The 27,345-nt window shown below is 54.4% G+C and overlaps 1 protein-coding gene across 1 annotated transcript in view; it reads right to left on the bottom strand.

Moving 5' to 3' along the window:
- The window catches only part of LOC149274295 (voltage-gated inwardly rectifying potassium channel KCNH2-like), a 77,016-nt gene that overhangs the window by 45,873 nt on the left and 3,798 nt on the right, over positions 1–27,345 (bottom strand). The window contains exon 2 of the mRNA XM_089505658.1: positions 13,207–13,437. Within this exon, the coding sequence (XP_089361784.1) occupies positions 13,207–13,437 (231 nt within the window). The remainder of the gene's footprint in view (positions 1–13,206; positions 13,438–27,345) is intronic.

Below are 27,345 nucleotides of genomic sequence, written 5' to 3'. Positions count from 1 at the left end.
GGTTTTAGTGAAATAACTTCCCAAATTCAAGCAGCTTGGGGGGGGGTCACATCAGCCATGTTTTCCAGGTGACCCGAACTTTGTCACATTGCTGCCCAGGCCGGTGCTGTCCCCTGCAGGGTGTGGGGGGGGGGCATAAACTCGTGGAAGGGAATCAGTTTCTCAGTTCTACCCCCCACACCCTGCAGGGGGCAGCACTTTACCCCCCAGCCAGTAACGTGATAATTATATGTGTCCAGGAAACATGGCTGACGGGGTCCGTGTGTGGCGGCTCTGGGGTGGGGCGAGGGGACGGACGGTGAGCTGGGGCAATATTGGGACGCTTTGATGACATCACATTCTAAATACAGAGACATTAATATGAAGTCATCCCCCCTTCCCAGATATAACGGCTTCCGCTCTTCTGGGGAGGATTTGGGGAGTTTCTGCACCGCGGGTCACGTTGTTATTTTACACCCCGGGGCGTCTGCTGGGGCGGCACATATACTTCATACTTTATACTGTAGTACATACACGATACTAATGTATATGACGGAAATTCAAAGAAACATGTCAGCCCCCAGCGGCCTGTAAGCTTCCTGTCTCCGGCCCTCGCTGCTGTCGATCGCGGTGTAATTAGCACGAACGGCACTAGATGGCAGTGTTGCCCAGGAAACCATGGCATAAAAGTGTCACCGAATCACAGGATGGAAGTTGCAGCATCTCTGCTGGAGGAGGGTGGCTACAATAGGGGGCGCAGGGCAGCTGGGGGTGCAGAGCAACAGCGGGGGGGGGGGGTCAGGGCAGCGGAGGGGGTGCAGGGCAGCTGGAGGGCGTAGGGCAGCAGGGACAAAGGCATCTGCCAAATCTCCTCATGCATTTGAAAGAGGGCCACACTAAAATGTACAGATACCCCGCACCTCGCCCTGTTTCCTGCCCTAGTCGTGCAATTACAACACTTGTAGTACGGGGGACGAGTCTAACACTGTCACTGACAGTATCTGTCGGGTTACTAGGGGGATGAGTCTAACACTGTCACTGACAGTATCTGTCGGGTTACTAGGGGGATGAGTCTAACACTGTCACTGACAGTATCTGTCGGGTTACTAGGGGGATGAGTCTAACACTTTCACTGACAGTATCTGTCGGGTTACTAGGGGGATGAGTCTAACACTTTCACTGACAGTTTCTGTCGGGGTTACTAGGGAGATGAGTCTAACACTGTCACTGACGGTTTCTGTCGGGGTTACTAGGGGGATGAGTCTAACACTTTCACTGACAGTATCTGTCGGGTTACTAGGGGGATGAGTCTAACACTTTCACTGACAGTTTCTGTCGGGGTTACTAGGGAGATGAGTCTAACACTGTCACTGACGGTTTCTGTCGGGGTTACTAGGGGGATGAGTCTAACACTTTCACTGACAGTCTCTGTCGGGGTTACTAGGGAGATGAGTCTAACACTGTCACTGACAGTCTCTGTCGGGGTTACATGGGGGCGCAGTATCCAAACAGTCAGGGAATGGCTGCGGTTGGCAGTGAGGTCACCAAAAGGTGAAGCAGGGATCCGATAGGTCAGACAGAATAGTAAAACACTCCATACCGGAGCGCAGGGGAAAGGGTCACTGCTCAGGTATTACAGGTACAGACGAGGGGCCCCTGCTCAGGTATTACAGGTACAGACGAGGGGCCCCTGCTCAGGTATTACAGGTACAGGTGTGATCAGTAGAGAAACTGCAGTCATTTTCAGATAGAGCCACTGTTGGTACCGGGGTCGCTGCTGGTACCGGGGTCGCTGCTGGTGCCGGGGCAGCAGAGGACATGCGTGGGCTGTTACTGAGACACATGACCGCGTAGAGCACACGCGTGGGCTGTTACTGAGACACGTGAAGACGCTAGAAGGGGGTCTCCTGCACAGTGACTCAAACCTCACAAAGGGTTAATTCCCCGGCTACCAGTAAACTGCCCCCGGGGTCCTCTCTGCTTCGTCGCAGCGTCACCTCCTGACACGGGAGGCATCTGCGCTCGGTATCTGCCACGTCTGCTATCTAATCGGCAGAGATAGGGACACGTCCGCTTCAATCAGCCAATTAGTGCAAAGAGAGTCTCCTGCACCCAGACCGAGAGACCGCGGCGATACAGGGAGAGACCGCGGCGATACTGGGAGAGACCGCGGCGACACAGAGAAAGACAGCGAGGGGGGGGCGATGTGGGAGGACAGAGAGGGGGGAGCAAAGCGGGAGGACAGAGAGGGGACGCGACGCGGGAGGATAGAGAGGGGGGAGCGATGCGGGAGGATAGAGAGGGGACGCGACGTGGGAGGACAGAGAGGGGACGCGTCGCGAGAGGACAGAGAGGGGACTCGACGCGGGAGGACAGAGAGGGGGGGAGCGATAAGGGAGGATAAGAGAGGGGACGCGACGCGGGAGGACAGAGAGGGGATGCGACGCGGGAGGACAGAGAGGGGACGCGACGCAGGAGGACAGAGAGGGGGGAGCGATGCGGGAGGATAGAGAGGGGACGCGACGCAGGAGGATAGAGAGGGGGGAGCGACGCGGGAGGATAGAGAGGGGACGCGATGCGGGAGGATAGAGAGGGGGGAGCGATGCGGGAGGATAGAGAGGGGGGAGCGATGTGGGAGGATAGAGAGGTGGGAGCGATGCGGGAGGATAGAGAGGGGACGCGACGCGGGAGGACAGAGAGGGGACGTGACGCGGGAGGACAGAGAGGGGACTCGACGCGGGAGGAAAGAGAGGGGGGAGCGATGCGGGAGGATAGAGAGGGGGGAGCGATAAGGGAGGATAAGAGAGGGGGAGCAATGCGGGAGGACAGAGAGGGGACGCGACGCGGGAGGATAGAGAGGGGGGAGCGATGCGGGAGGATAGAGAGGGGGGAGCGATGCGGGAGGATAGAGAGGGGACGCGACGCGGGAGGATAGAGAGGGGGGAGCGATGCGGGAGGATAGAGAGGGGACGTGACGCAGGAGGATAGAGAGGGGGGAGCGATGCGGGAGGATAGAGAGGGGGGAGCGATGCGGGAGAATAGAGAGGGGACGCGACGCGGGAGGATAGAGAGGGGACGCGACGCGGGAGGATAGAGAGGGGACACGACGCGGGAGGATAGAGAGGGGGGAGCGATAAGGGAGGATAAGAGAGGGGGAGCAATGCGGGAGGACAGAGAGGGGACGCAACGCGGGAGGATAGAGAGGGGACGCGACGCGGGAGGACAGAGAGGGGACGCGATGCGGGAGGACAGAGAGGGGACGCGATGCGGGAGGACAGAGAGGGGACGCGACGCGGGAGGATAGAGAGGGGGGAGCGATGCGGGAGGATAGAGAGGGGGGAGCGATGCGGGAGGACAGAGAGGGGACGCGACACGGGAGGATAGAGAGGGGGGAGCGATGCGGGAGGATAGAGAGGGGGAGCGATGCGGGAGGACAGAGAGGGGACGCGACGCGGGAGGACAGAGAGGGGACGCGACGCGGGAGGATAGAGAGGGGGGAGCGATGCGGGAGGATAGAGAGGGGACGCGACGCGGGAGGACAGAGAGGGGACGCGACGCGGGAGGACAGAGAGGGGACGCGACGCGGGAGGACAGAGAGGGGACTCGACGCGGGAGGAAAGAGAGGGGGGTGCGATAAGGGAGGATAAGAGAGGGGGAGCAAAGCGGGAAGACAGAGAGGGGACGCGACGCGGGAGGACAGAGAGGGGACGCGACGCGGGAGGACAGAGAGGGGACGCGACGCGGGAGGACAGAGAGGGGGGAGCGATAAGGGAGGATAAGAGAGGGGGAGCAATGCGGGAGGACAGAGAGGGGACGCGACGCGGGAGGACAGAGAGGGGACGCGACGCGGGAGGATAGAGAGGGGGGAGCGATGCGGGAGGATAGAGAGGGGACGCGACGTGGGAGGATAGAGAGGGGGGAGCGATGCGGGAGGATAGAGAGGGGACGCGACGCAGGAGGATAGAGAGGGGGGAGCGATGCGGGAGGATAGAGAGGGGGGAGCGATGCGGGAGAATAGAGAGGGGACGCGACGCGGGAGGATAGAGAGGGGACGCGACGCGGGAGGATAGAGAGGGGGAGCGATAAGGGAGGATAAGAGAGGGGGAGCTATGCGGGAGGACAGAGAGGGGACGCAACGCGGGAGGATAGAGAGGGGACGCGACGCGGGAGGACAGAGAGGGGACGCGACGCGGGAGGACAGAGAGGGGACGCAACGCGGGAGGACAGAGAGGGGGGAGCGATACGGGAGGATAGAGAGGGGGAGCGATACGGGAGGATAGAGAGGGGGAGCGATACGGGAGGATAGAGAGGGGGGGGCGGGGGGGTCAGGGCAGCGGAGGGGGTGCAGGGCAGCTGGAGGGCGTAGGGCAGCAGGGACAAAGGCATCTGCCAAATCTCCTCATGCATTTGAAAGAGGGCCACACTAAAATGTACAGATACCCCGCACCTCGCCCTGTTTCCTGCCCTAGTCGTGCAATTACAACACTTGTAGTACGGGGGACGAGTCTAACACTGGGGGAGCGATGCGGGAGGATAGAGAGGGGGGAGCGATGCGGGAGGATAGAGGGGGGGGCGATGCGGGAGAATAGAGAGGGGACGCGACGCAGGAGGATAGAGAGGGGACGCGACGCGGGAGGATAGAGAGGGGGGAGCGATAAGGGAGGATAAGAGAGGGGGAGCAATGCGGGAGGACAGAGAGGGGACGCGATGCGGGAGGATAGAGAGGGGACGCGACGCGGGAGGACAGAGAGGGGGCGCGACGCGGGAGGACAGAGAGGGGGCGCGACGCGGGAGGACAGAGAGGGGACGCGACGCGGGAGGACAGAGAGGGGACGCGATACGGGAGGATAGAGAGGGGGAGCGATACGGGAGGATAGAGAGGGGGAGCGATACGGGAGGATAGAGAGGGGGGAGCGATACGGGAGGATAGAGAGGGGGGAGCGATACGGGAGGATAGAGAGGGGGGGAGCGATACGGGAGGATAGAGAGGGGGGAGCGATACGGGAGGATAGAGGGGGGAGCGATACGGGAGGATAGAGGGGGGGAGCGATACGGGAGGATAGAGGGGGGGAGCGATACGGGAGGATAGAGGGGGGAGCGATACGGGAGGATAGAGGGGGGGGAGCGATACGGGAGGATAGAGAGGATGTCTGTAAAGCGAGTGAGTCCTTGGCTCTCAGAATCGCGGTGGCTCTGGGGCAATAAACGCCAGCTGACCGCCGGGAGCCTGAACCGTCCTACAAATGTTCTGACATCGATCCATCAGTGACATCATCCCGCATCACCTCTGCCAAGCCACCTCCTGGCGCATTGCAGGGCCCCGGCCACCCAGGGGCCCAAAACCCTGACGTGCCAACCCGCCAGATACGCAGAGCTGGCATGAAGTCTTCCGGGCCTTCGATCGTCTGCTGACCTCTAAGATACGTATCCGACTCGAGTTACATCGCAGCCACCGGCCACTTGCCTCTTAATTACAACTGAAACTGACATTTGGAATTCCGGCACACATAAGCAGATCTGCCACGTTTCCCACAAACGTCATCTTAACTTCCTGTTCTCAGGCTTATTCTTCCCCAATAAGTTATCTCTCCCCTGCTGTGAAGTTGATGATTATACTTTGGAAGGGAGGAAGGAGAACTTTTACTGGGCGTCTCCCAAACAATTACACCAATTGGCAAACAGAAGCCGTGGGAGGGTAAATGGACCGTTAGGGACAAATGGGCCGGTTAGGGGGTTCATTGGCCCGGTCTGGGGGTAAATGGGCCAGTTAGGGGGTTTAAGGGCCGGTCAGGAGGTAAATGGGCCCGTCAGGGGGTAAATGGGCCGGTCAGGGGGTAAATGGGCCGGTTGAGGGGGATCGTACACGGTACATGCTCTCCTGATACCCCACCCCCGGGCCTCTAGGAGCCCCCGCCTGCTCCCAGGTCACAATCACCGGAATCTGATAACCCGGGAGCCGGGACTTCTCCTTACCCCCCGTGTGGGGTAATATTGAGGGATCTCTTATTTATTGCCCTATAGAGGGGTCATTTACTGTTTGCTCGGGGCACGTCCCGAAGCTACTGGATCCCAGTTATACGGGGAGGGGGCAGATAACGTGTTGGGGGCAATTAGGACTCAGGACCATCGCAGCACAGAATAGCTGCTCCTTATCTCAGGCCGACGCGCAAAAACATTTTCTGGCCTCCGGTAAAAATAGCCCCGGAGAGATAACAGACGGGGGGGGGCAGAGCAGGACAGCGACGGACCACCAGGTCGCCAATGCCGCGGGGGCCGACAAATTCAAGCTTTCAAATTGCTGCACATGAAAAAGTTTAAATGATCAAAAGGATGAGATTATTAGAAATAGTTCACACTTTATGGGGAGGAATAAGTATACCAATTTCTAGCTGCTCACTACTAAAAATACCAAAAAACACAAGAAAAAGATAGCGCTCCTTCTTCACTCATCCTCCCCACAGACTTCTCAGATGGGGCTTGTGAGAAGCTGCTGTGTGGCCCCCCAAACCCGCAGATATAGACCACCCCCTGACTAACGACCCCTCCGGGTACAGCCCAGGGTATGGGAGGAGGGGCTGGGGCTGCTCTGCTCTCAATGCCTGGCTGGAGGGGGGGTGGGAACGGGGGAATGGGGTACCTGGCACCGGGGCATTTATCATTTGAGGTACAACTCTGATCCAACTATACATTATACAGGGGGCCGGTCACTGATTTACCTATACATTATACAGGGGGCCGGTCACTGATTTATCTACACATTATACAGGGGCCGGTCACTGATTTATCTATACATTATACAGGGGCCGGTCACTGATTTATCTATACATTATACAGGGGCCGGTCACTGATTTATCTATACATTATACAGGGGCCGGTCACTGATTTATCTATACATTATATATCTCTATGTATCTTCCCTTCTCTCTCTCTTGCTTTCTGCCCTCCTCGCCCTCTCTGCCCCCTCCTCCTCTCGCTCGGTAATGCCGCGGCGTGACCTTTCCTTCCATATTAAACCGTTAAACCCTGGAAATCTCACGCGCAGCGGATTAGAGGCCGCGTTCTGCAGTAATCCGCCGGCCCGGCACATTAACCCCTCAGACTTTCCTCCCCATCCCTCGCACTGTAAATGGCCCTCCAAGGCTTCTGTACCCCCCAGAGATCTGGGATAAAGCTACATTTATTTATATAGCGCCAGCAGATTCCGTAGCGCTGTTACAATGCATTGGCCTGGAATGAGAGCGCTGTGTGAACATAGTTCAGGCTGCTGATTGGCTAAGAGTTTGGAAGCCTCTCCCGATTGGCTGAGTGCTTGCTTCATATGGCACTCAGTGTAATCTGCAGCCTGCACCAAGTAAGAAACCCACTGTGTGTGTAATATCTAGTAATAAAGGGGTTAATTCTCTAAAACTGCTCATCTTCTGGTAATAGAGGGGTTAATTCTCTGAGACTGCTCATCTCCGGTAACGACTGTATGTATATTATAAACCTATTATTAAATCTGAAATCAGTGTATAAAATGTACTGACCCCGGTACCGGTCCCGGAGCGTCCCCGAGGTCCCTCCAGTGTCCCAGTAGAGGCCCCTCTTCCTACCTCTACGTGTTTCCCAGGTTCCCCGAGTGCCCCGCAGCTGCCTCAGGCCCCGGCTGAGCTGGGACCGTCCTCCAATTCATGGAGGACCGCTGACTATATTTTTGGGCAACCATTGCCCCGGCCCACCATCTCTGGATGCTTCTGACCAAGGGGGCCATGAACTAAGTCCTGCACATTTGAACTTTGTCCACTCGGACAGCCTGCAGCAGACCCGTGTGGATCCTGGTCTGCCGGACCCTTGGTCAAGGGGGAGAACTGTGACAGGGGCAGGTTAACTGGAGTCGCGGAACTCTAATTCGACATCCCAGCACCGACATATCCGACATCCCGGCACCGACATATCCGACATCGCGGCTCCGACATCGCGGCACCGACATATCCGACATCCCGGCACCGACATATCCGACATCCCGGCACCGACATATCCGACATCGCGGCACCGACATATCCGACATCCCGGCACCGACATCCCGGCACCGACATATCCGACATCCCGGCACCAACATATCCGACATCCCGGCACCGACATCCCGGCACCGACATATCCGACATCCCGGCACCGACATATCCGACATCCCGGCACCGACATATCCGACATCCCGGCACCGACATATCCGACATCCCGGCACAGACATCCCGGCACCGACATCCCGGCACCCACATATCCGACATCCCGGCACCTACATATCCGACATCCCGGCACCGACATATCCGACATCCCGGCACCGACATATCCGACATCCCGGCACAGACATCCCGGCACCGACATCCCGGCACCCACATATCCGACATCCCGGCACCTACATATCCGACATCCCGGCACTGACATCCCGGCATCGACATAACCGATATCCCGGCACCCACATATCCGACATCACGATACCGACATATCCGACATCCCGGCACCTACATATCCGACATCCCGGCACCGACATATCCGACATCCCGGCACCGACATAACCGACATCCCGGCACCGACATATCCGACATCCCGGCACCGACATATCCGACACCCACATATCCAGCAGCCAAAAACCTATTCCCTGTGGGCAGTGGCGTCGCTACAGGGGGGCAAGGGGGGGCAATTGCCCCCCCTAGGTTAATCTTTGCCCCCCCTGTTGCCCCCCTGCTAAATTTGGATCCCGTCTTTCTTTCTTTTTTTTTATTTATTTTTAAACGCGGAGGAGAGAGAGGGTGCGGCCCGAGTAAGATCGGCAGCCAAGGCAACCGACCTTACGCGGGCCGCACCTCGAGCCCGGCTACTTACCTGTGGGAGGGTCTTCTGTACTGCAAAGAGGAAGCGGAACCTAGCAGAGTTCACTTGACATCACATGACTCTGCTCCAGTCCCGCTTCCTCTGTGCTTTACCAGAGAACGCAGAGGGAGGCCGCGCCCTCTGCTGAAGTCTGTGAGCGGCATCAAGGAGCTGCAGTGCAGGTAAGGGGGTGGGGAGGGAGTTTGAATGAGAATGTATGATTGAGGGAATGAATCTGTGAATGAAGTGTGTGATAGCATGGATGTGTAAGTGCTGGAACCTAGGCATGATGGGACTGTGATTGCTGTTAGCAATCACACTCCTATCATGCCAAGTCAGCCAGTACATGATGAAACCTAGCTAGCTGCCCCCCTTGTCTATGGATGCTGCCAGCAGTATGGGGTCTGCACATCACTTACAGCCATCCTGTACCAGCATGTACTGGCTGACTTGGCATGATAGGAGTGTGATTGCTAACAGCAATCACAGTCCCATCATCCCTAGGTTTCAGCATTTACTGGTTGGATGTGTAAGTGCTGGAACCTAGGCATGATGGGACTTTGATTGCTATTAGCAATCAAACTCCTATCATGCCAAGTCAGCCAGTACATGCTGAAACCTAGCTAGCTGCCCCCCTTGTCTATGGATGCTGCCAGCAGTATGGGGTCTGCACATCACTTACAGCCATCCTGTACCAGCATGTACTGGCTGACTTGGCATGATAGGAGTGTGATTGCTAACAGCAATCACAGTCCCATCATGCCCAGGTTTCAGCATTTACTGGTTGGATGTGTAAGTGCTGGAACCTAGGCATGATGGGACTTTGATTGCTGTTAGCAATCACACTCCTATCATGCCAAGTCAGCCAGTACATGCTAAAACCTAGCTAGCTGCCCCCCTTGTGTATTGATGCTGCCAGCAGTATGGGGTCTGCACATCACTTACAGCCACCCTGTACCAGCATGTACTGGCTGACCTGGCATGATAGGAGTGTGATTGCTAACAGCAATCACAGCAAGCACAGTCCCATCATGCCTAGGTACCAGCATTTACTGGTTGCCTGGGTATGATAGGAGTGTGATTGCTGTGTGGGCAGTGTGGACGGCAGGGCCGGCTTTGGGGTGCAACCTGTGATCTATGCCTGTAATTTAGGGGGTTTTAAATATACCTTTAATGCCGTGTTTTTATGTGAATTCCAATTGATCTATACCTGCAAAGCTGGGTTTTTGCGTTATTCTGTAGATCCATATCTATATATTTCCATACATTATTTATGTGTACCTGCAAATACAGTGTTTGTATGTCTTATTCAGTTGATTAATACCTGCAATGCTGTTTCCATGTATTTATTTGATCTATACCTGCGATGCTACGTTTCATATACTATTGTATACCTGCAAATACAGGATTTGTATGTCTGATTCTGTTTATTTGATATATACCTTCAGTGCTGAGATCACAGGTGAATTTCAGTTGATCTATCCATGCAAAGCTTGGTTTGTGTGTTAATGTGTTGATCTATACCTGCTATCGGCAACTGGGGCTAATATTAATATATATGGGCAGCAGGGGCAAAAACACTAAGGGGGGTATAAACGACAATGCAGTGTGAAAAATCCATCCTGATACAGACGTCTGTGACGTGGATTGTGTCCTGCTGTTTGTGTGTTTTTGGTTATCAGTGTAGCAGAGCCTGTCCTCGGGTGTGTGTGTATAGGTGTTGGTGTGGCAGAGCCTGTCCTGGTGTGTGTTAAGTTGTCAGTGTGGCAGAGCCTGTCCTAGGGTGTGTGTTTGGGTGTCAGTGTGTCAGAGCCTGTCTGTGTGTGTGTGTGTGTTTGGATGTGGGTGTGGAAGAGCCTGCCCTGATGTGTGTGTTCAGTTGTCAGTGTGGCAGAGCCTGTCCTGGTGTGTGTGGGTGTCTGTGTGGCAGAGCCTGTCCTGGTGTGTGTGTGTGTGTTTGGATGTGGCAAAGCCTGTCCTGATGTGTGTGGGTGTCTGTGTGGCAGAGCCTGTCCTGGTGTGTGTGTGTGTTTGGATGTGGGTGTGGAAGAGCCTGTCCTGGTATGTGTGTGTCTGAGTGTTGATGTGACAGAGCCTGTGTTGGTGTGTGTGTCTGAGTGTTGGTGTGACAGAGCCTGTGTTGGTGTGTGTGTCTGGGTGTCAGTGTGTCAGAGCCTGTGTTGGTGTGTGTGTGTGTTTGGATGTGGGTGTGGCAGAGCCTGTCCTGATGTGTGTGTGTGTTTTTGGTTGTCGGTGTGGCAGAGCCTGTCCTGGTGTGTGTGTCTGGGTGTCGGTGTGGCAGAGCCTGTCCTGGTGTGTGTGTCTGGGTGTCGGTGTGGCAGAGCCTGTCCTGGTGTGTGCGTCTGGGTGTCGGTGTGACAGAGCCTGTGTTGGTGTGTGTGTCTGGGTGTTGGTGTGACAGAGCCTGTGTTGGTGTGTGTTAAGTTGTCAGTGTGGCAGAGCCTGTCCTAGGGTGTGTGTTTGGGTGTCAGTGTGTCAGAGCCTGTCTGTGTGTGTGTGTGTGTTTGGATGTGGGTGTGGAAGAGCCTGCCCTGATGTGTGTGTTCAGTTGTCAGTGTGGCAGAGCCTGTCCTGGTGTGTGTGGGTGTCTGTGTGGCAGAGCCTGTCCTGGTGTGTGTGTGTTTGGATGTGGCAAAGCCTGTCCTGATGTGTGTGGGTGTCTGTGTGGCAGAGCCTGTCCTGGTGTGTGTGTGTGTTTGGATGTGGGTGTGGAAGAGCCTGTCCTGATGTGTGTGGGTGTCTGTGTGGCAGAGCCTGTCCTGGTGTGTGTGTGTATGTTTGGTTGTCGGTGTCGCAGAGCCTGTCCTGGTATGTGTGTGTCTGAGTGTTGATGTGACAGAGCCTGTGTTGGTGTGTGTGTCTGAGTGTTGGTGTGACAGAGCCTGTGTTGGTGTGTGTGTCTGGGTGTCAGTGTGTCAGAGCCTGTCCTGGTGTGTGTGTGTGTGTTTGGATGTGGGTGTGGCAGAGCCTGTCCTGATGTGTGTGTGTGTGTGTTTTTGGTTGTCGGTGTGGCAGAGCCTGTCCTGGTGTGTGTGTCTGGGTGTCGGTGTGTCAGAGCCTGTCCTGGTGTGTGTGTCTGGGTGTTGGTGTGACAGAGCCTGTGTTGGTGTGTGTGTCTGGGTGTTGGTGTGTCAGAGCCTGTCCTGGTGTGTGTGTCTGGGTGTCGGTGTGTCAGAGCCTGTCCTGGTGTGTGTGTCTGGGTGTTGGTGTGACAGAGCCTGTGTTGGTGTGTGTGTCTGGGTGTTGGTGTGGCAGAGCCTGTGTTGGTGTGTGTGTCTGGGTGTTGGTGTGGCAGAGCCTGTGTTGGTGTGTGTGTTTGGTCATCTGTTCCTGGCACTTAACTTACAGTAGGAATTATTTAATTTATATTTATCCAGAGATAAAATGCCCTCCTGAAGTTGTAGTGACTTCAGGGGACAAAACGTTCAAGGCCCTGAAATCATTTAGTGGAAAAGTTATTTATTGTGTTATAATATTTATTTCAAGGATTAGTTGCACTACAATTGTGGCGTCAGGCTTCCCATGTTGAATGATCACGTATTATTTTAGCCCAATAACAAAAGTAGAATTCCATAGCACATTATTTTTGGAAATTATTAATGCCCCCCCAGTTTGAATGTGATATCTTGTGTGCCCCCCCTATATATTGTTTCTAGAGTCGCCACTGCCTGTGGGACCACAAAACGTGTCAACAACCTGTTACACCAATGAGAGCTACAAGGTGTTCAATGCCCCCAGCTTGCTACTTGTTATCACTCTACAGCTCTGCAGAGCTCCCATCCCCCTCCCCCGTCTACCTTCCCGCAGAGAGCGGCCATAAATCCTCCAAACGGGAACAGGGTTATAAATAGAAGCCTTTTGTTCACCTTGAAGGCTGCCAGTCCTGTAACATCCCATAATAACCCAGAGGCAAAAACATGGCAGCTATTTAAACACCATGGAGGGACCCTAATTCCTAGGATAATAGCCCCCGGCGCTGTATACAGTAATACCCCTTGTTACAGGGTCACCGTCCCCAAGGCTGGGACCCCTGTTTTGAGGGCTGAGGAATCACCGGTCGGTCCCTCATACGGAGCTCCTGCTCTCCACGGGTCAGTCAGACCACCATTCACAGTAAAACAAGAACTTTATTTACAAACACACAGAACTTTATATATAACCTCAATTCAATGAGCACCCAACCCATCCCCCAATCCCATCACTCACAGGGTCCGGCAGGGGTGAGACAGGCTGCCTCAGAATCAGCAGGACCCCTCTGCGGACTCCGCACATACTCAGAGGGGCTTGGCTTTCCAGCACATCGGGGGCCTCAGGGGCCGCTCCTGGCTCCCCGCCTTTGTGAAAGGTTTCTGCACTCACCGTCCTTGCGGTAGAACGCGATCTCCACCTTCCGCTCCTCGGATCCCAACAGCGCCTGCGCGATCTGGGACACTGCGCTGGACGTCGTTCGCGGTCCGTACAGGAAGTCGCAGGTGCAGGGCCTCTGCATGACCTCGGCACGCGTGTAACCGCACATGGAGCAGAAACCATCGTTGCAGTAAATCACGGCGCAGTTCTCCACGCGGGCGTTGGCGATGATGAACTTCCGGCCTACGGAGAAACAACAGACCGTTAGTACGTCTGACCAGTCCTGATAACACATTACATGCACACCCGCCGCTGTCTGACCAGTCCTGATAACACATTACATGCACACCCGCCGCTGTCTGACCAGTCCTGATAACACATTACATGCACACCCGCCGCTGTCTGACCAGTCCTGATAACACATTACATGCACACCCGCCGCTGTCTGACCAGTCCTGATAACACACTACATGCACACCCGCCGCTGTCTGACCAGTCCTGATAACACACTACATGCACACCCGCCGCTGTCTGACCAGTCCTGATAACACACTACATGCACACCCGCCGCTGTCTGACCAGTCCTGATAACACATTACATGCACACCCGCCGCTGTCTGACCAGTCCTGATAACACATTACATGCACACCCGCCGCTGTCTGACCAGTCCTGATAACACATTACATGCACACCCGCCGCTGTCTGACCAGTCCTGATAACACATTACATGCACACCCGCCGCTGTCTGACCAGTCCTGATAACACACTACATGCACACCCGCCGCTGTCTGACCAGTCCTGATAACACACTACATGCACACCCGCCGCTGTCTGACCAGTCCTGATAACACACTACATGCACACCCGCCGCTGTCTGACCAGTCCTGATAACACATTACATGCACACCCGCCGCTGTCTGACCAGTCCTGATAACACACTACATGCACACCCGCCGCTGTCTGACCAGTCCTGATAACACACTACATGCACACCTGCCGCTGTCTGACCAGTCCTGATAACACACTACATGCACACCCGCCGCTGTCTGACCAGTCCTGATAACACATTACATGCACACCCGCCGCTGTCTGACCAGTCCTGATAACACACTACATGCACACCCGCCGCTGTCTGACCAGTCCTGATAACACACTACATGCACACCCGCCGCTGTCTGACCAGTCCTGATAACACATTACATGCACACCCGCCGCTGTCTGACCAGTCCTGATAACACACTACATGCACACCCGCCGTGTCTGACCAGTCCTGATAACACATTACATGCACACCCGCCGCTGTCTGACCAGTCCTGATAACACATTACATGCACACCCGCCGCTGTCTGACCAGTCCTGATAACACACTACATGCACACCCGCCTCTGTCTGACCAGTCCTGATAACACACTACATGCACACCCGCCGCTGTCTGACCAGTCCTGATAACACACTACATGCACACCCGCCGCTGTCTGACCAGTCCTGATAACACACTACATGCACACCCGCCGCTGTCTGACCAGTCCTGATAACACATTACATGCACACCCGCCGCTGTCTGACCAGTCCTGATAACACATTACATGCACACCCGCCGCTGTCTGACCAGTCCTGATAACACATTACATGCACACCCGCCGCTGTCTGACCAGTCCTGATAACACTACATGCACACCCGCCGCTGTCTGACCAGTCCTGATAACACACTACATGCACACCCGCCGCTGTCTGACCAGTCCTGATAACACATTACATGCACACCCGCCGCTGTCTGACCAGTCCTGATAACACATTACATGCACACCCGCCGCTGTCTGACCAGTCCTGATAACACACTACATGCACACCCGCCGCTGTCTGACCAGTCCTGATAACACATTACATGCACACCCGCCGCTGTCTGACCAGTCCTGATAACACACTACATGCACACCCGCCGCTGTCTGACCAGTCCTGATAACACATTACATGCACACCCGCCGCTGTCTGACCAGTCCTGATAACACATTACATGCACACCCGCCGCTGTCTGACCAGTCCTGATAACACACTACATGCACACCCGCCGCTGTCTGACCAGTCCTGATAACACACTACATGCACACCCGCCGCTGTCTGACCAGTCCTGATAACACACTACATGCACACCCGCCGCTGTATGACCAGTCCTGATAACACACTACATGCACACCCGCCGCTGTCTGACCAGTCCTGATAACACATTACATGCACACCCGCCGCTGTCTGACCAGTCCTGATAACACATTACATGCACACCCGCCGCTGTCTGACCAGTCCTGATAACACATTACATACACACCCGCCGCTGTCTGACCAGTCCTGATAACACATTACATACACACACCCGCCGCTGTCTGACCAGTCCTGATAACGCAGTCACATCCCCTACATTACATACAGACCCGCCGCTGTCTGACCAGTCCTGATAATGCAGTCACATCCCCTACATTACATACAGACCCGCCGCTGTCTGACCAGTCCTGATAACGCAGTCACATCCCCTACATTACATACAGACCTGCCGCTGTCTGACCAGTCCTGATAACGCAGTCACATCCCCTACATTACATACAGACCCGCCGCTGTCTGACCAGTCCTGATAACGCAGTCACATCGCCTACATTACATACAGACCCGCCGCTGTCTGACCAGTCCTGATAACGCAGTCACATCCCCTACATTACATACAGACCCGCCGCTGTCTGACCAGTCCTGATAACGCGGTCACATCCCCTACATTACATACAGACCCGCCGCTGTCTGACCAGTCCTGATAATGCAGTCACATCCCCTACATTACATACAGACCCGCCACTGTCTGACCAGTCCTGATAACGCGGTCACATCCCTACATTACATACAGACCCGCCGCTGTCTGACCAGTCCTGATAACGCAGTCACATCCCCTATATTACATACAGACCCGCCGCTGTCTGACCAGTCCTGATAACGCGGTCACATCCCCTACATTACATACATACCCGCGCTGTCTGACCAGTCCTGATAACGCGGTCACATCCCCCACATTACATACAGACCCGCCGCTGTCTGACCAGTCCTGATAACGCAGTCACATCCCCTACATTACATACAGACCCGCCGCTGTCTGACCAGTCCTGATAATGCAGTCACATCCCCTACATTACATACAGACCCGCCGCTGTCTGACCAGTCCTGATAACACATTACATGCACACCCGCCGCTGTCTGACCAGTCCTGATAACACATTACATGCACACCCGCCGCTGTCTGACCAGTCCTGATAACACACTACATGCACACCCGCCGCTGTCTGACCAGTCCTGATAACACATTACATGCACACCCGCCGCTGTCTGACCAGTCCTGATAACACACTACATGCACACCCGCCGCTGTCTGACCAGTCCTGATAACACACTACATGCACACCCGCCGCTGTCTGACCAGTCCTGATAACACATTACATGCACACCCGCCGCTGTCTGACCAGTCCTGATAACACATTACATGCACACCCGCCGCTGTCTGACCAGTCCTGATAACACACTACATGCACACCCACCGCTCTCTGACCAGTCCTGATAACACACTACATGCACACCCGCCGCTGTCTGACCAGTCCTGATAACACACTACATGCACACCCGCCGCTGTATGACCAGTTCTGATAACACATTACATGCACACCCGCCGCTGTCTGACCAGTCCTGATAACACATTACATGCACACCCGCCGCTGTCTGACCAGTCCTGATAACACACTACATGCACACCCGCCGCTGTCTGACCAGTCCTGATAACACACTACATGCACACCCGCCGCTGTCTGACCAGTCCTGATAACACACTACATGCACACCGGCCGCTGTCTGACCAGTCCTGATAACACATTACATGCACACCCGCCGCTGTCTGACCAGTCCTGATAACACACTACATGCACACCCACCGCTCTCTGACCAGTCCTGATAACACACTACATGCACACCCGCCGCTGTCTGACCAGTCCTGATAACACACTACATGCACACCCGCCGCTGTATGACCAGTTCTGATAACACATTACATGCACACCCGCCGCTGTCTGACCAGTCCTGATAACACATTACATGCACACCCGCCGCTGTCTGACCAGTCCTGATAACACACTACATGCACACCCGCCGCTGTCTGACCAGTCCTGATAACACACTACATGCACACCCGCCGCTGTCTGACCAGTCCTGATAACACACTACATGCACACCGGCCGCTGTCTGACCAGTCCTGATAACACATTACATGCACACCCGCCGCTGTCTGACCAGTCCTGATAACACACTACATGCACACCCGCCGCTGTCTGACCAGTCCTGATAACACACTACATGCACACCCGCCGCTGTCTGACCAGTCCTGATAACACACTACATGCACACCCGCCGCTGTCTGACCAGTCCTGATAACACATTACATGCACACCCGCCGCTGTCTGACCAGTCCTGATAACACATTACATGCACACCCGCCGCTGTCTGACCAGTCCTGATAACACATTACATGCACACCCGCCGCTGTCTGACCAGTCCTGATAACACTACATGCACACCCGCCGCTGTCTGACCAGTCCTGATAACACACTACATGCACACCCGCCGCTGTCTGACCAGTCCTGATAACACATTACATGCACACCCGCCGCTGTCTGACCAGTCCTGATAACACATTACATGCACACCCGCCGCTGTCTGACCAGTCCTGATAACACACTACATGCACACCCGCCGCTGTCTGACCAGTCCTGATAACACATTACATGCACACCCGCCGCTGTCTGACCAGTCCTGATAACACACTACATGCACACCCGCCGCTGTCTGACCAGTCCTGATAACACATTACATGCACACCCGCCGCTGTCTGACCAGTCCTGATAACACATTACATGCACACCCGCCGCTGTCTGACCAGTCCTGATAACACACTACATGCACACCCGCCGCTGTCTGACCAGTCCTGATAACACACTACATGCACACCCGCCGCTGTCTGACCAGTCCTGATAACACACTACATGCACACCCGCCGCTGTATGACCAGTCCTGATAACACACTACATGCACACCCGCCGCTGTCTGACCAGTCCTGATAACACATTACATGCACACCCGCCGCTGTCTGACCAGTCCTGATAACACATTACATGCACACCCGCCGCTGTCTGACCAGTCCTGATAACACATTACATACACACCCGCCGCTGTCTGACCAGTCCTGATAACACATTACATACACACCCGCCGCTGTCTGACCAGTCCTGATAACGCAGTCACATCCCCTACATTACATACAGACCCGCCGCTGTCTGACCAGTCCTGATAATGCAGTCACATCCCCTACATTACATACAGACCCGCCGCTGTCTGACCAGTCCTGATAACGCAGTCACATCCCCTACATTACATACAGACCTGCCGCTGTCTGACCAGTCCTGATAACGCAGTCACATCCCCTACATTACATACAGACCCGCCGCTGTCTGACCAGTCCTGATAACGCAGTCACATCGCCTACATTACATACAGACCCGCCGCTGTCTGACCAGTCCTGATAACGCAGTCACATCCCCTACATTACATACAGACCCGCCGCTGTCTGACCAGTCCTGATAACGCGGTCACATCCCCTACATTACATACAGACCCGCCGCTGTCTGACCAGTCCTGATAATGCAGTCACATCCCCTACATTACATACAGACCCGCCACTGTCTGACCAGTCCTGATAACGCGGTCACATCCCTACATTACATACAGACCCGCCGCTGTCTGACCAGTCCTGATAACGCAGTCACATCCCCTATATTACATACAGACCCGCCGCTGTCTGACCAGTCCTGATAACGCGGTCACATCCCCTACATTACATACATACCCGCGCTGTCTGACCAGTCCTGATAACGCGGTCACATCCCCCACATTACATACAGACCCGCCGCTGTCTGACCAGTCCTGATAACGCAGTCACATCCCCTACATTACATACAGACCCGCCGCTGTCTGACCAGTCCTGATAATGCAGTCACATCCCCTACATTACATACAGACCCGCCGCTGTCTGACCAGTCCTGATAACGCGGTCACATCCCCTACATTACATACAGACCCGCCACTGTCTGACCAGTCCTGATAACGCGGTCACATCCCCTACATTACATACAGACCCGCCGCTGTCTGACCAGTCCTGATAACGCGGTCACATCCCTACATTACATACAGACCCGCCGCTGTCTGACCAGTCCTGATAACGCAGCCACATCCCTTACATTACATACAGACCCGCCGCTGTCTGACCAGTCCTGATAACGCGGTCACATCCCCTACATTACATACAGACCCGCCGCTGTCTGACCAGTCCTGATAATGCAGTCACATCCCCTACATTACATACAGACCCGCCGCTGTCTGACCAGTCCTGATAACGCAGTCACATCCCCTACATTACATACAGACCCGCCGCTGTCTGACCAGTCCTGATAATGCAGTCACATCCCCTACATTACATACAGACCCGCCGCTGTCTGACCAGTCCTGATAACGCGGTCACATCCCTACATTACATACAGACCCGCCGCTGTCTGACCAGTCCTGATAACGCAGTCACATCCCCTATATTACATACAGACCCGCCGCTGTCTGACCAGTCCTGATAACGCAGTCACATCCCCTACATTACATACAGACCCGCCGCTGTCTGACCAGTCCTGATAATGCAGTCACATCCCCTACATTACATACAGACCCGCCGCTGTCTGACCAGTCCTGATAACGCGGTCACATCCCTACATTACATACAGACCCGCCGCTGTCTGACCAGTCCTGATAACGCAGTCACATCCCCTATATTACATACAGACCCGCCGCTGTCTGACCAGTCCTGATAACGCAGTCACATCCCCTACATTACATACAGACCCGCCGCTGTCTGACCAGTCCTGATAACGCAGTCACATCCCCTACATTACATGCAGACCCGCCGCTGTCTGACCAGTCCTGATAACGCAGTCACATCCCCTACATTACATACAGACCCGCCGCTGTCTGACCAGTCCTGATAACGCAGTCACATGGATCGAAGCTTTATGGGCGGCAGAAATGTCACCAAACAAAAAGATCTGATAAAAAACACCCAAAAGAGCTAAATTCATCTGCAAATGACGATTAACCATTTCAGTGCCTGTAAGGAAAGCTGCGCATTCATTTACCTCTGAGGATTATATTATAATGAAATTTATTGTCCAAAAACCCAATATTTTGGGTCTCGTGATAAAGTCTATCGCGAGGTACTCTGTGCCCATAAACCCCGTATCACGGGTCCCACGGCACCACAAACCACGACATACGAGCTGCGCCATCACTGACCCGATGTCATTAACCTTACGCAATACATCCCTGAAACCGCCAGCTCGAGAACCGAGACCTCCATCCACCTTTAGAACAGAACACGCGATGAACACGTGAAGAAGACCCTCGTGTCTTCTCACCTCACCGGCAGAAAACCATCCTGGTCAATTACACTTAATCTTACCCGGATTACACGATAAACGGATCACACAAATACCTAATTAACGCCAGCCATCCATGGATAGGCATTAACCACTTCACTGCCGGACAAACAGCAAACGACCCCCCCTGTATTATTCATTCCCACGTTACAGGCGGGACGGCCCCCAAATCCTGCCTGTATCCCCCCGGGTAGTCTGCCAGCACTCACCGTTCTGATACCAAATTCAAATATCTACCCTATATATATCTACATCCCCCCCAGCCCACCAATATATATCTATTCCAACCCCCCGCCCGGGCAAACAATATATATCTATTCCAACCCCCCCCATGGGCAAAATATATATATCTATTCCAACCCCCCCCCGGCAAACAATATATATCTATTCCAACCCCCCCCCGCCAAACAATATATATCTATTCCAACCCCCCCCCCGGCAAACAATATATATCTATTCCAACCCCCCCCATGGGCAAAATATATATATCTATTCCAACCCCCCCCCGGCAAACAATATATATCTATTCCAACCCCCCCCGCCAAACAATATATATCTATTCCAACCCCCCCCATGGGCAAAATATATATATCTATTCCAACCCCCCCCCCGGCAAACAATATATATCTATTCCAACCCCCCCCGCCAAACAATATATATCTATTCCAACCCCCCCGCCAAACAATATATATCTATTCCAACCCCCCCCCCGGCAAACAATATATATCTATTCCAACCCCCCCCCCCCCCGGGCAAACAATATATATCTATATTCTGGACGGGAATATTGGAACCCAAACCCAGATTATTAATATTTATTGATATAAAACGCCACGCGGGGCCACAATTACTAAAACAAGACATACAAAAGAAAAACACTTCTCGTCCGCCGTCAGACTGTCTCACGCGCTTCGCTCTCTTCCCGGCCGTTTCCAGAGCAGATGCTGAGTGTTTATCTCTGGCAAAGCTCTCCTTCCCGGCACGTCCAGGAATGGAAAATCCAGCCTGTAAATAAATACGGGGCCTTCCCGTCATCGCGCAGCAACAGCGTCCCCTCCACTATCCTGACAACGCGTTCCACGACACCCCACAACGTCCGGGCTGCCTTTACTCCTACTGTCACAGTACCCCACGCGCCTGCCTTTATACCCCTACCATCAGAGTATCCCACGCGCCTGCCTTTATACTCCTACCGTCACAGTACCTGACGCACCTGCCTTTATACTCCTACCGTCACAGTACCCCACGCGCCTGCCTTTATACCCCTACCATCAGAGTATCCCATGCGCCTGCCTTTATACTCCTACCGTCACAGTACCCCACGCGCCTGCCTTTATACCCCTACCGTCACAGTACCCGACGCGCCTGCCTTTATACCCCTTGTGACGGAAGCCTCCATCACTGGGGCCACCGGAGAAGCCTGACTGCCAGCCTCCTCCCTATTGACTATGGGCCCTGGGTTTGTAAAGGCTTCTGTGGCTACCCCCAGCAGTATCATCTCATCACTGGCTGAGGGGATTATCTCCGGCAGACAGCCAGGATCTGCCACCAGGGAGAGGCCGCCATTCTTTGATGTTTAATGTTGTATAAATCAGTCTCCCCCCTATTGTATTGTTAATCCCGTTACTGCCCCTGTTGTCTCTGAGAGGCAGATTAAGGGGGCGGTTTGTGTCCCAATATCTTGTTTTATGTTAATGTGTGTTTTGCTGGATATATCCAGCTCTGTGTCTAAAATAAATCAGTCTTCGTTTGGTTTTACCCTACACTGAGTCTCGGCGAGTGACTGGGGAACCGGGGAAAGTGTGGTGTCCCAGGCTAAGGGAGCACAAGACAGCGGAGGTAGTCGGACGGACTAGCCATCTCCGTGACATTGGTGGCAAGCGGTGGGAATTCTTCTTAGTCTGAGGGACACTTACTTTCTACCGGGATTGACCGACAGGACGGCAGACTTCGGTCGCCTTGACAAGGACATGGATGTGGTATCCGAATTCCAGGGGCTGCTGCGGGTCATCCTCTCCTGCTACACCACTGCCCTGCCTACAGAACAATACCAGAACCTGAGGCAAGTGGTTCGACGGTCAGTATGGCAGAGGGCTGTTATACGCCGGGGTCGGTGTCTTCCAAGCTCCGAACAAAAGATTAGAGACCAGCGGGAACTACGGATGTCTTTCCTGGGACAGCAACCCCAGGAGCAATTGGTATCCGAATTGGACAAGCTGGTCCAACAGGAGGTAGAGCTGGAAGATCACTATAGGGCTCTGCAGTGGTATACAGAGCAAGCATATTGGGGAACTGCGAAAGATTGTTCTCCAGAGGGCTATGACTTTGGTGGCCCTGGATTATTATGGGATAGTCTTCAGGAGGATCCGGACTTCGGCAGCACAGCGGAGTGGCGGATTGAGGACATCCGGGATTTCAGGGAGTGGGACCTCCCAGATGCACTAGGACTTAAAGGTGATTTAGACTTTTTAATTACGCAGGAGTGGGAACTGGAGAAGGCGTATAAAAAACTGTTTGACCGCGTTCAACAGAATGCCCCGGTGTCCAGGGATTGTGTGGATTTTGTGGATGTGATTGAGTGGTCAGCTGAGGATGTTGACTCAGGCGGGGTGGATGGGACTGCGGTCTCCACCCCTGAGTCAGAGGGATACTGGGCAGCTAATCCAGATCCGATACTGGAGCTGTGCGACTGTGCTCCACAACCAGATCCAGAGATTGTGGATCTAACTGATTTTACATCTGAGGATGTTAACCCAAGAGGGGTGGATAACACTGCGGTCTCCACACGGGGGGCCTCAGAATGCTGGGCAGTCTGCCCAGATCTCTTAGTCCCATCTGAAGAGCTGGCAACAGGGCAGAGCGCTGCTGGCTTCTGCCCCACACCTGCAATCACTACAGGGATCCAGGGAGATGTGGCAGCCGGCCCTTCTCCCCAGCGGCAGCTCACATGTCCGGGAGCGGAGGAACTTGTTTTTCCTCCCCAGCGGCAGTGGGAGGAACCGAGAGATGTGACAGCAGGTCCATCTTCCCAGCGGCAGCTCACATGTCCGGGAGCAGAGGAACCGGCCCTCCCTCCCCAGCGGCAGGCCGACCCACAAGATTCCCTAACCCCAGCTGAAGTGCTGGCAACCAGGCAGAGCATCGCTGGCCTCTGCCCAGCACCTACCAAAGCTGCAGGAGTTCAGGGAGATACAGCGGCCGACCCGCCCCCCCCAGCAGCAGAACCTAATTCCAGGACCGGATCAACCGGAACTCTCTCCTCAACGGCAACAGGAGCACCAGGGAGGGGATGCAGGCGGCATCCCTCCCCAGCGGTACCCGGGAGATGGCGCAGCCGGCCCATCTCCCCAGCAGCAGCAGGAGCATCAATTTTGGGAGGGAATTAATGGGCCAAATAAACTGACTGACTACGGAGTCAACCCGTTTGGGGTCTCATCCTATGTCAGTCCGATTCGAAGGGGGGAGAATTGTGACGGAAGCCTCCATCACAGGGGCCACTGGAGAAGCCTGACTGCCAGCCTCCTCCCTATTGACTATGGGCCCTGGGTTTGTAGAGACTTCTGTGGCTACCCCCAGCAGTATCATCTCATCACTGGCTGAGGGGATTATCTCCGGCAGACAGCCAGGATCTGCCACCAGGGAGTGACCACCATTCTTTGATGTTTAATGTTGTATAAATCAGTCTCCCCCCTATTGTATTGTTAATCCCGTTACTGCCCCTGTTGTCTCTGAGAGGCAGATTAAGGGGGAGGTTTGTGTCCCAATATCTTGTTTTATGTTAATGTGTGTTTTGCTGGATATATCCAGCCCTGTGTCTAAAATAAATCAGTCTTCGTTTGGTTTTACCCTACACTGAGTCTCGGCGAGTGACTGGGGAACCGGGGAAAGTGTGGTGTCCCAGGCTAAGGGAGCACAAGACAGCGGAGGCAGTCGGTCGGACTAGCCAGCTCCGTGACAACCCTACTGTCACAGTACCCGACGCACCTGCCTTTATACCCCTACCGTCACAGTACCCGACGCGCCTGCCTTTATACTCCTACCGTCACAGTACCCGACGCGCCTGCCTTTATACCCCTACCGTCACAGTACCCGACGCGCCTGCCTTTATACCCCTACCGTCACAGTACCCCACGCGCCTGCCTTTATACCCCTACCGTCACAGTACCCGACACGCCTGCCTTTATACCCCTACTGTCACAGTACCCGACGCGCCTGCCTTTATACCCCTACCGTCACAGTACCCGACGCACCTGCCTTTATACCCCTACCGTCACAGTACCCGACGCACCTGCCTTTATACCCCTACCGTCACAGTACCCCACGCGCCTGCCTTTATACCCCTACCGTCACAGTACCCGACGCACCTGCCTTTATACCCCTACTGTCACAGTACCCGACACGCCTGCCTTTATACCCCTACTGTCACAGTACCCGACACGCCTGCCTTTATACCCCTACCGTCACAGTACCCGACGCACCTGCCTTTATACTCCTACCGTCACAGTACCCGACGCACCTGCCTTTATACTCCTACCGTCACAGTACCCCACGCGCCTGCCTTTATACCCCTACCGTCACAGTACCCCACGCGCCTGCCTTTATACCCCTACCGTCACAGTACCCCACGCGCCTGCCTTTATACCCCTACCGTCACAGTACCCCACGCGCCTGCCTTTATACCCCTACCGTCACAGTACCCGACGCGCCTGCCTTTATACCCCTACCGTCACAGTACCCCACGCGCCTGCCTTTATACCCCTACCGTCACAGTACCCCACGCGCCTGCCTTTATACCCCTACCGTCACAGTACCCCACGCGATGTCGTTGCTCTCGGTTTCCCTGGAGCTGGAAATATTTGGCGGAGGGATTACAGACAGTGAAGGGAAGGTTACCGAGTTACAGAACGCAGCCGCATGCGCAGACTCTCCTCCTCCCTCCCTATAACAACAGCCTGATGTAGATAAAGCACCTACCTGCCCCCACGTGTATCACCCTGAGATACCGTTACCGCCCCCCGCCTGGCGGCAGATGTGACGGCTCCCCAATACCGGTCACGTAAAAGACGCGCCTAGAGCTCTTCTGACCGATCCCCCGTTATAACATAAATTTCATGTTAATTCACATAATAGCAACATCCGGGGGGCCGCGTCCGGACGGCAGACCTAAAGTGAGCTGGAGAAGATCCACCAGCTCAATAAATGGAATAAAATGAAATAAAAAGACACAAAGATCCCCAAACTAATGGCCCCCAGCGGGGAGCGACGGAAGCCCCACCGGTCACCGGCCGTTAGTCACTAAATATAAGCCTCGAAACACTAAATTGGGTTCTAGGAGTCGGAATAAGAGACATCTGATTCATTTTATTCCTCCCCAGCCGCGTGTACTGAACGCAGGGGGCATACCCGGGACGCTTCTCGCGCATGCTCAGTAGAAATAATATGCAAACAGCGTTGGACTCCATGGGGGTAACAGCAGCCGATCGCTATAACAGGAAACAATCTCTCGGTGATGCCCCCAAACCCCTGGATCTGCCCTCTTCTGCTTTAAAACTGTTTTTGCCCCATAATATAATGTTTTCAGCCATTTGTATGATTCTCACTCTCACTCCCCATCTACTAAACACCGCGACTCCTTATCATACTGCCTGTGGGGAACGATAGAATGACTCAGTCTTAATCACCCAGTCGGACTCTCTGATTAATGAAAGTCTATGGAGGAACGGACTTCATTAGCATCGCCATAAAGCATCAGCTCAGTGTGGTGTTTGAGCCGGGAAAGTCACCGAAAATATCACCTGACTGACAGCGATGGCGGCTGGGAGTCTGCAGATAAGGGGGGTTATTGGAGGAAAGCGCTCGGTGCAGAGAAGCCTCGCGCGTCTGCTTTCTGCGCACCGACCTCCAGGTGATTTCTCATCGATGAATAAATCATTCGGAGGCCCTGATGATATTTTTTACGCAAACAGATTACAGGGCGCTAAAAATCCCAACATTATCCTCGACATTTTCCGTCACCGCGACCCACCAATAAGAACGCACCCCGACCGGATCTCAATACAGACTCCGCCCCACGTATTATACCCCGGATTATAATTTAGTGAAGTCTGCATTCGGGGTATGAGATTCTCTGGTTCCCGGAGAAAATGCACACTCTGTTCAGCAGGTGGAGTCCCTCTTTCCTCCCCTGATGCCTCTCTTTCCTCCCCTGATCCCCCTCTTTCCTCCCCTGATCCCCCTCTTTCCTCCCCTGGTGCCTCTCTTTCCTCCCCTGATGCCTCTCTTTCCTCCCCTGATCCCCCTCTTTCCTCCCCTGATCCCCCTCTTTCCTCCCCCCGATGCTCCTCTTTCCGTTTTTTAGGGTCTGTGTTCTGGTTTGGCGGCCGCTCCTCGTATTCATTCCTTACATGTCTCAGATTTGTTTAAACCATTTCAATGGCCGGTAGGTTTTCTCGGTAGGGTTGAAAGAGACTTAAGAGACCTGTTTCTCCTCAGGATTAGTGTCTGTCTTATGCTTAGTAAATAAAGCCCCTGCCGAATTTAACTAAACGGGGGGGTTGGAAACATCACGTAAAAGTTTGGAGTTTGTATTAATTATTCCGG

This window comes from Sceloporus occidentalis, unplaced genomic scaffold (assembly GCF_023333645.1).
Source record: "Sceloporus occidentalis isolate IW3139 unplaced genomic scaffold, rSceOcc1.0.p SCAF_337, whole genome shotgun sequence".
Classification (NCBI taxonomy): Eukaryota; Metazoa; Chordata; class Lepidosauria; order Squamata; family Phrynosomatidae; genus Sceloporus; species Sceloporus occidentalis.
This window is presented reverse-complemented; position numbering and strand designations above follow the sequence as displayed.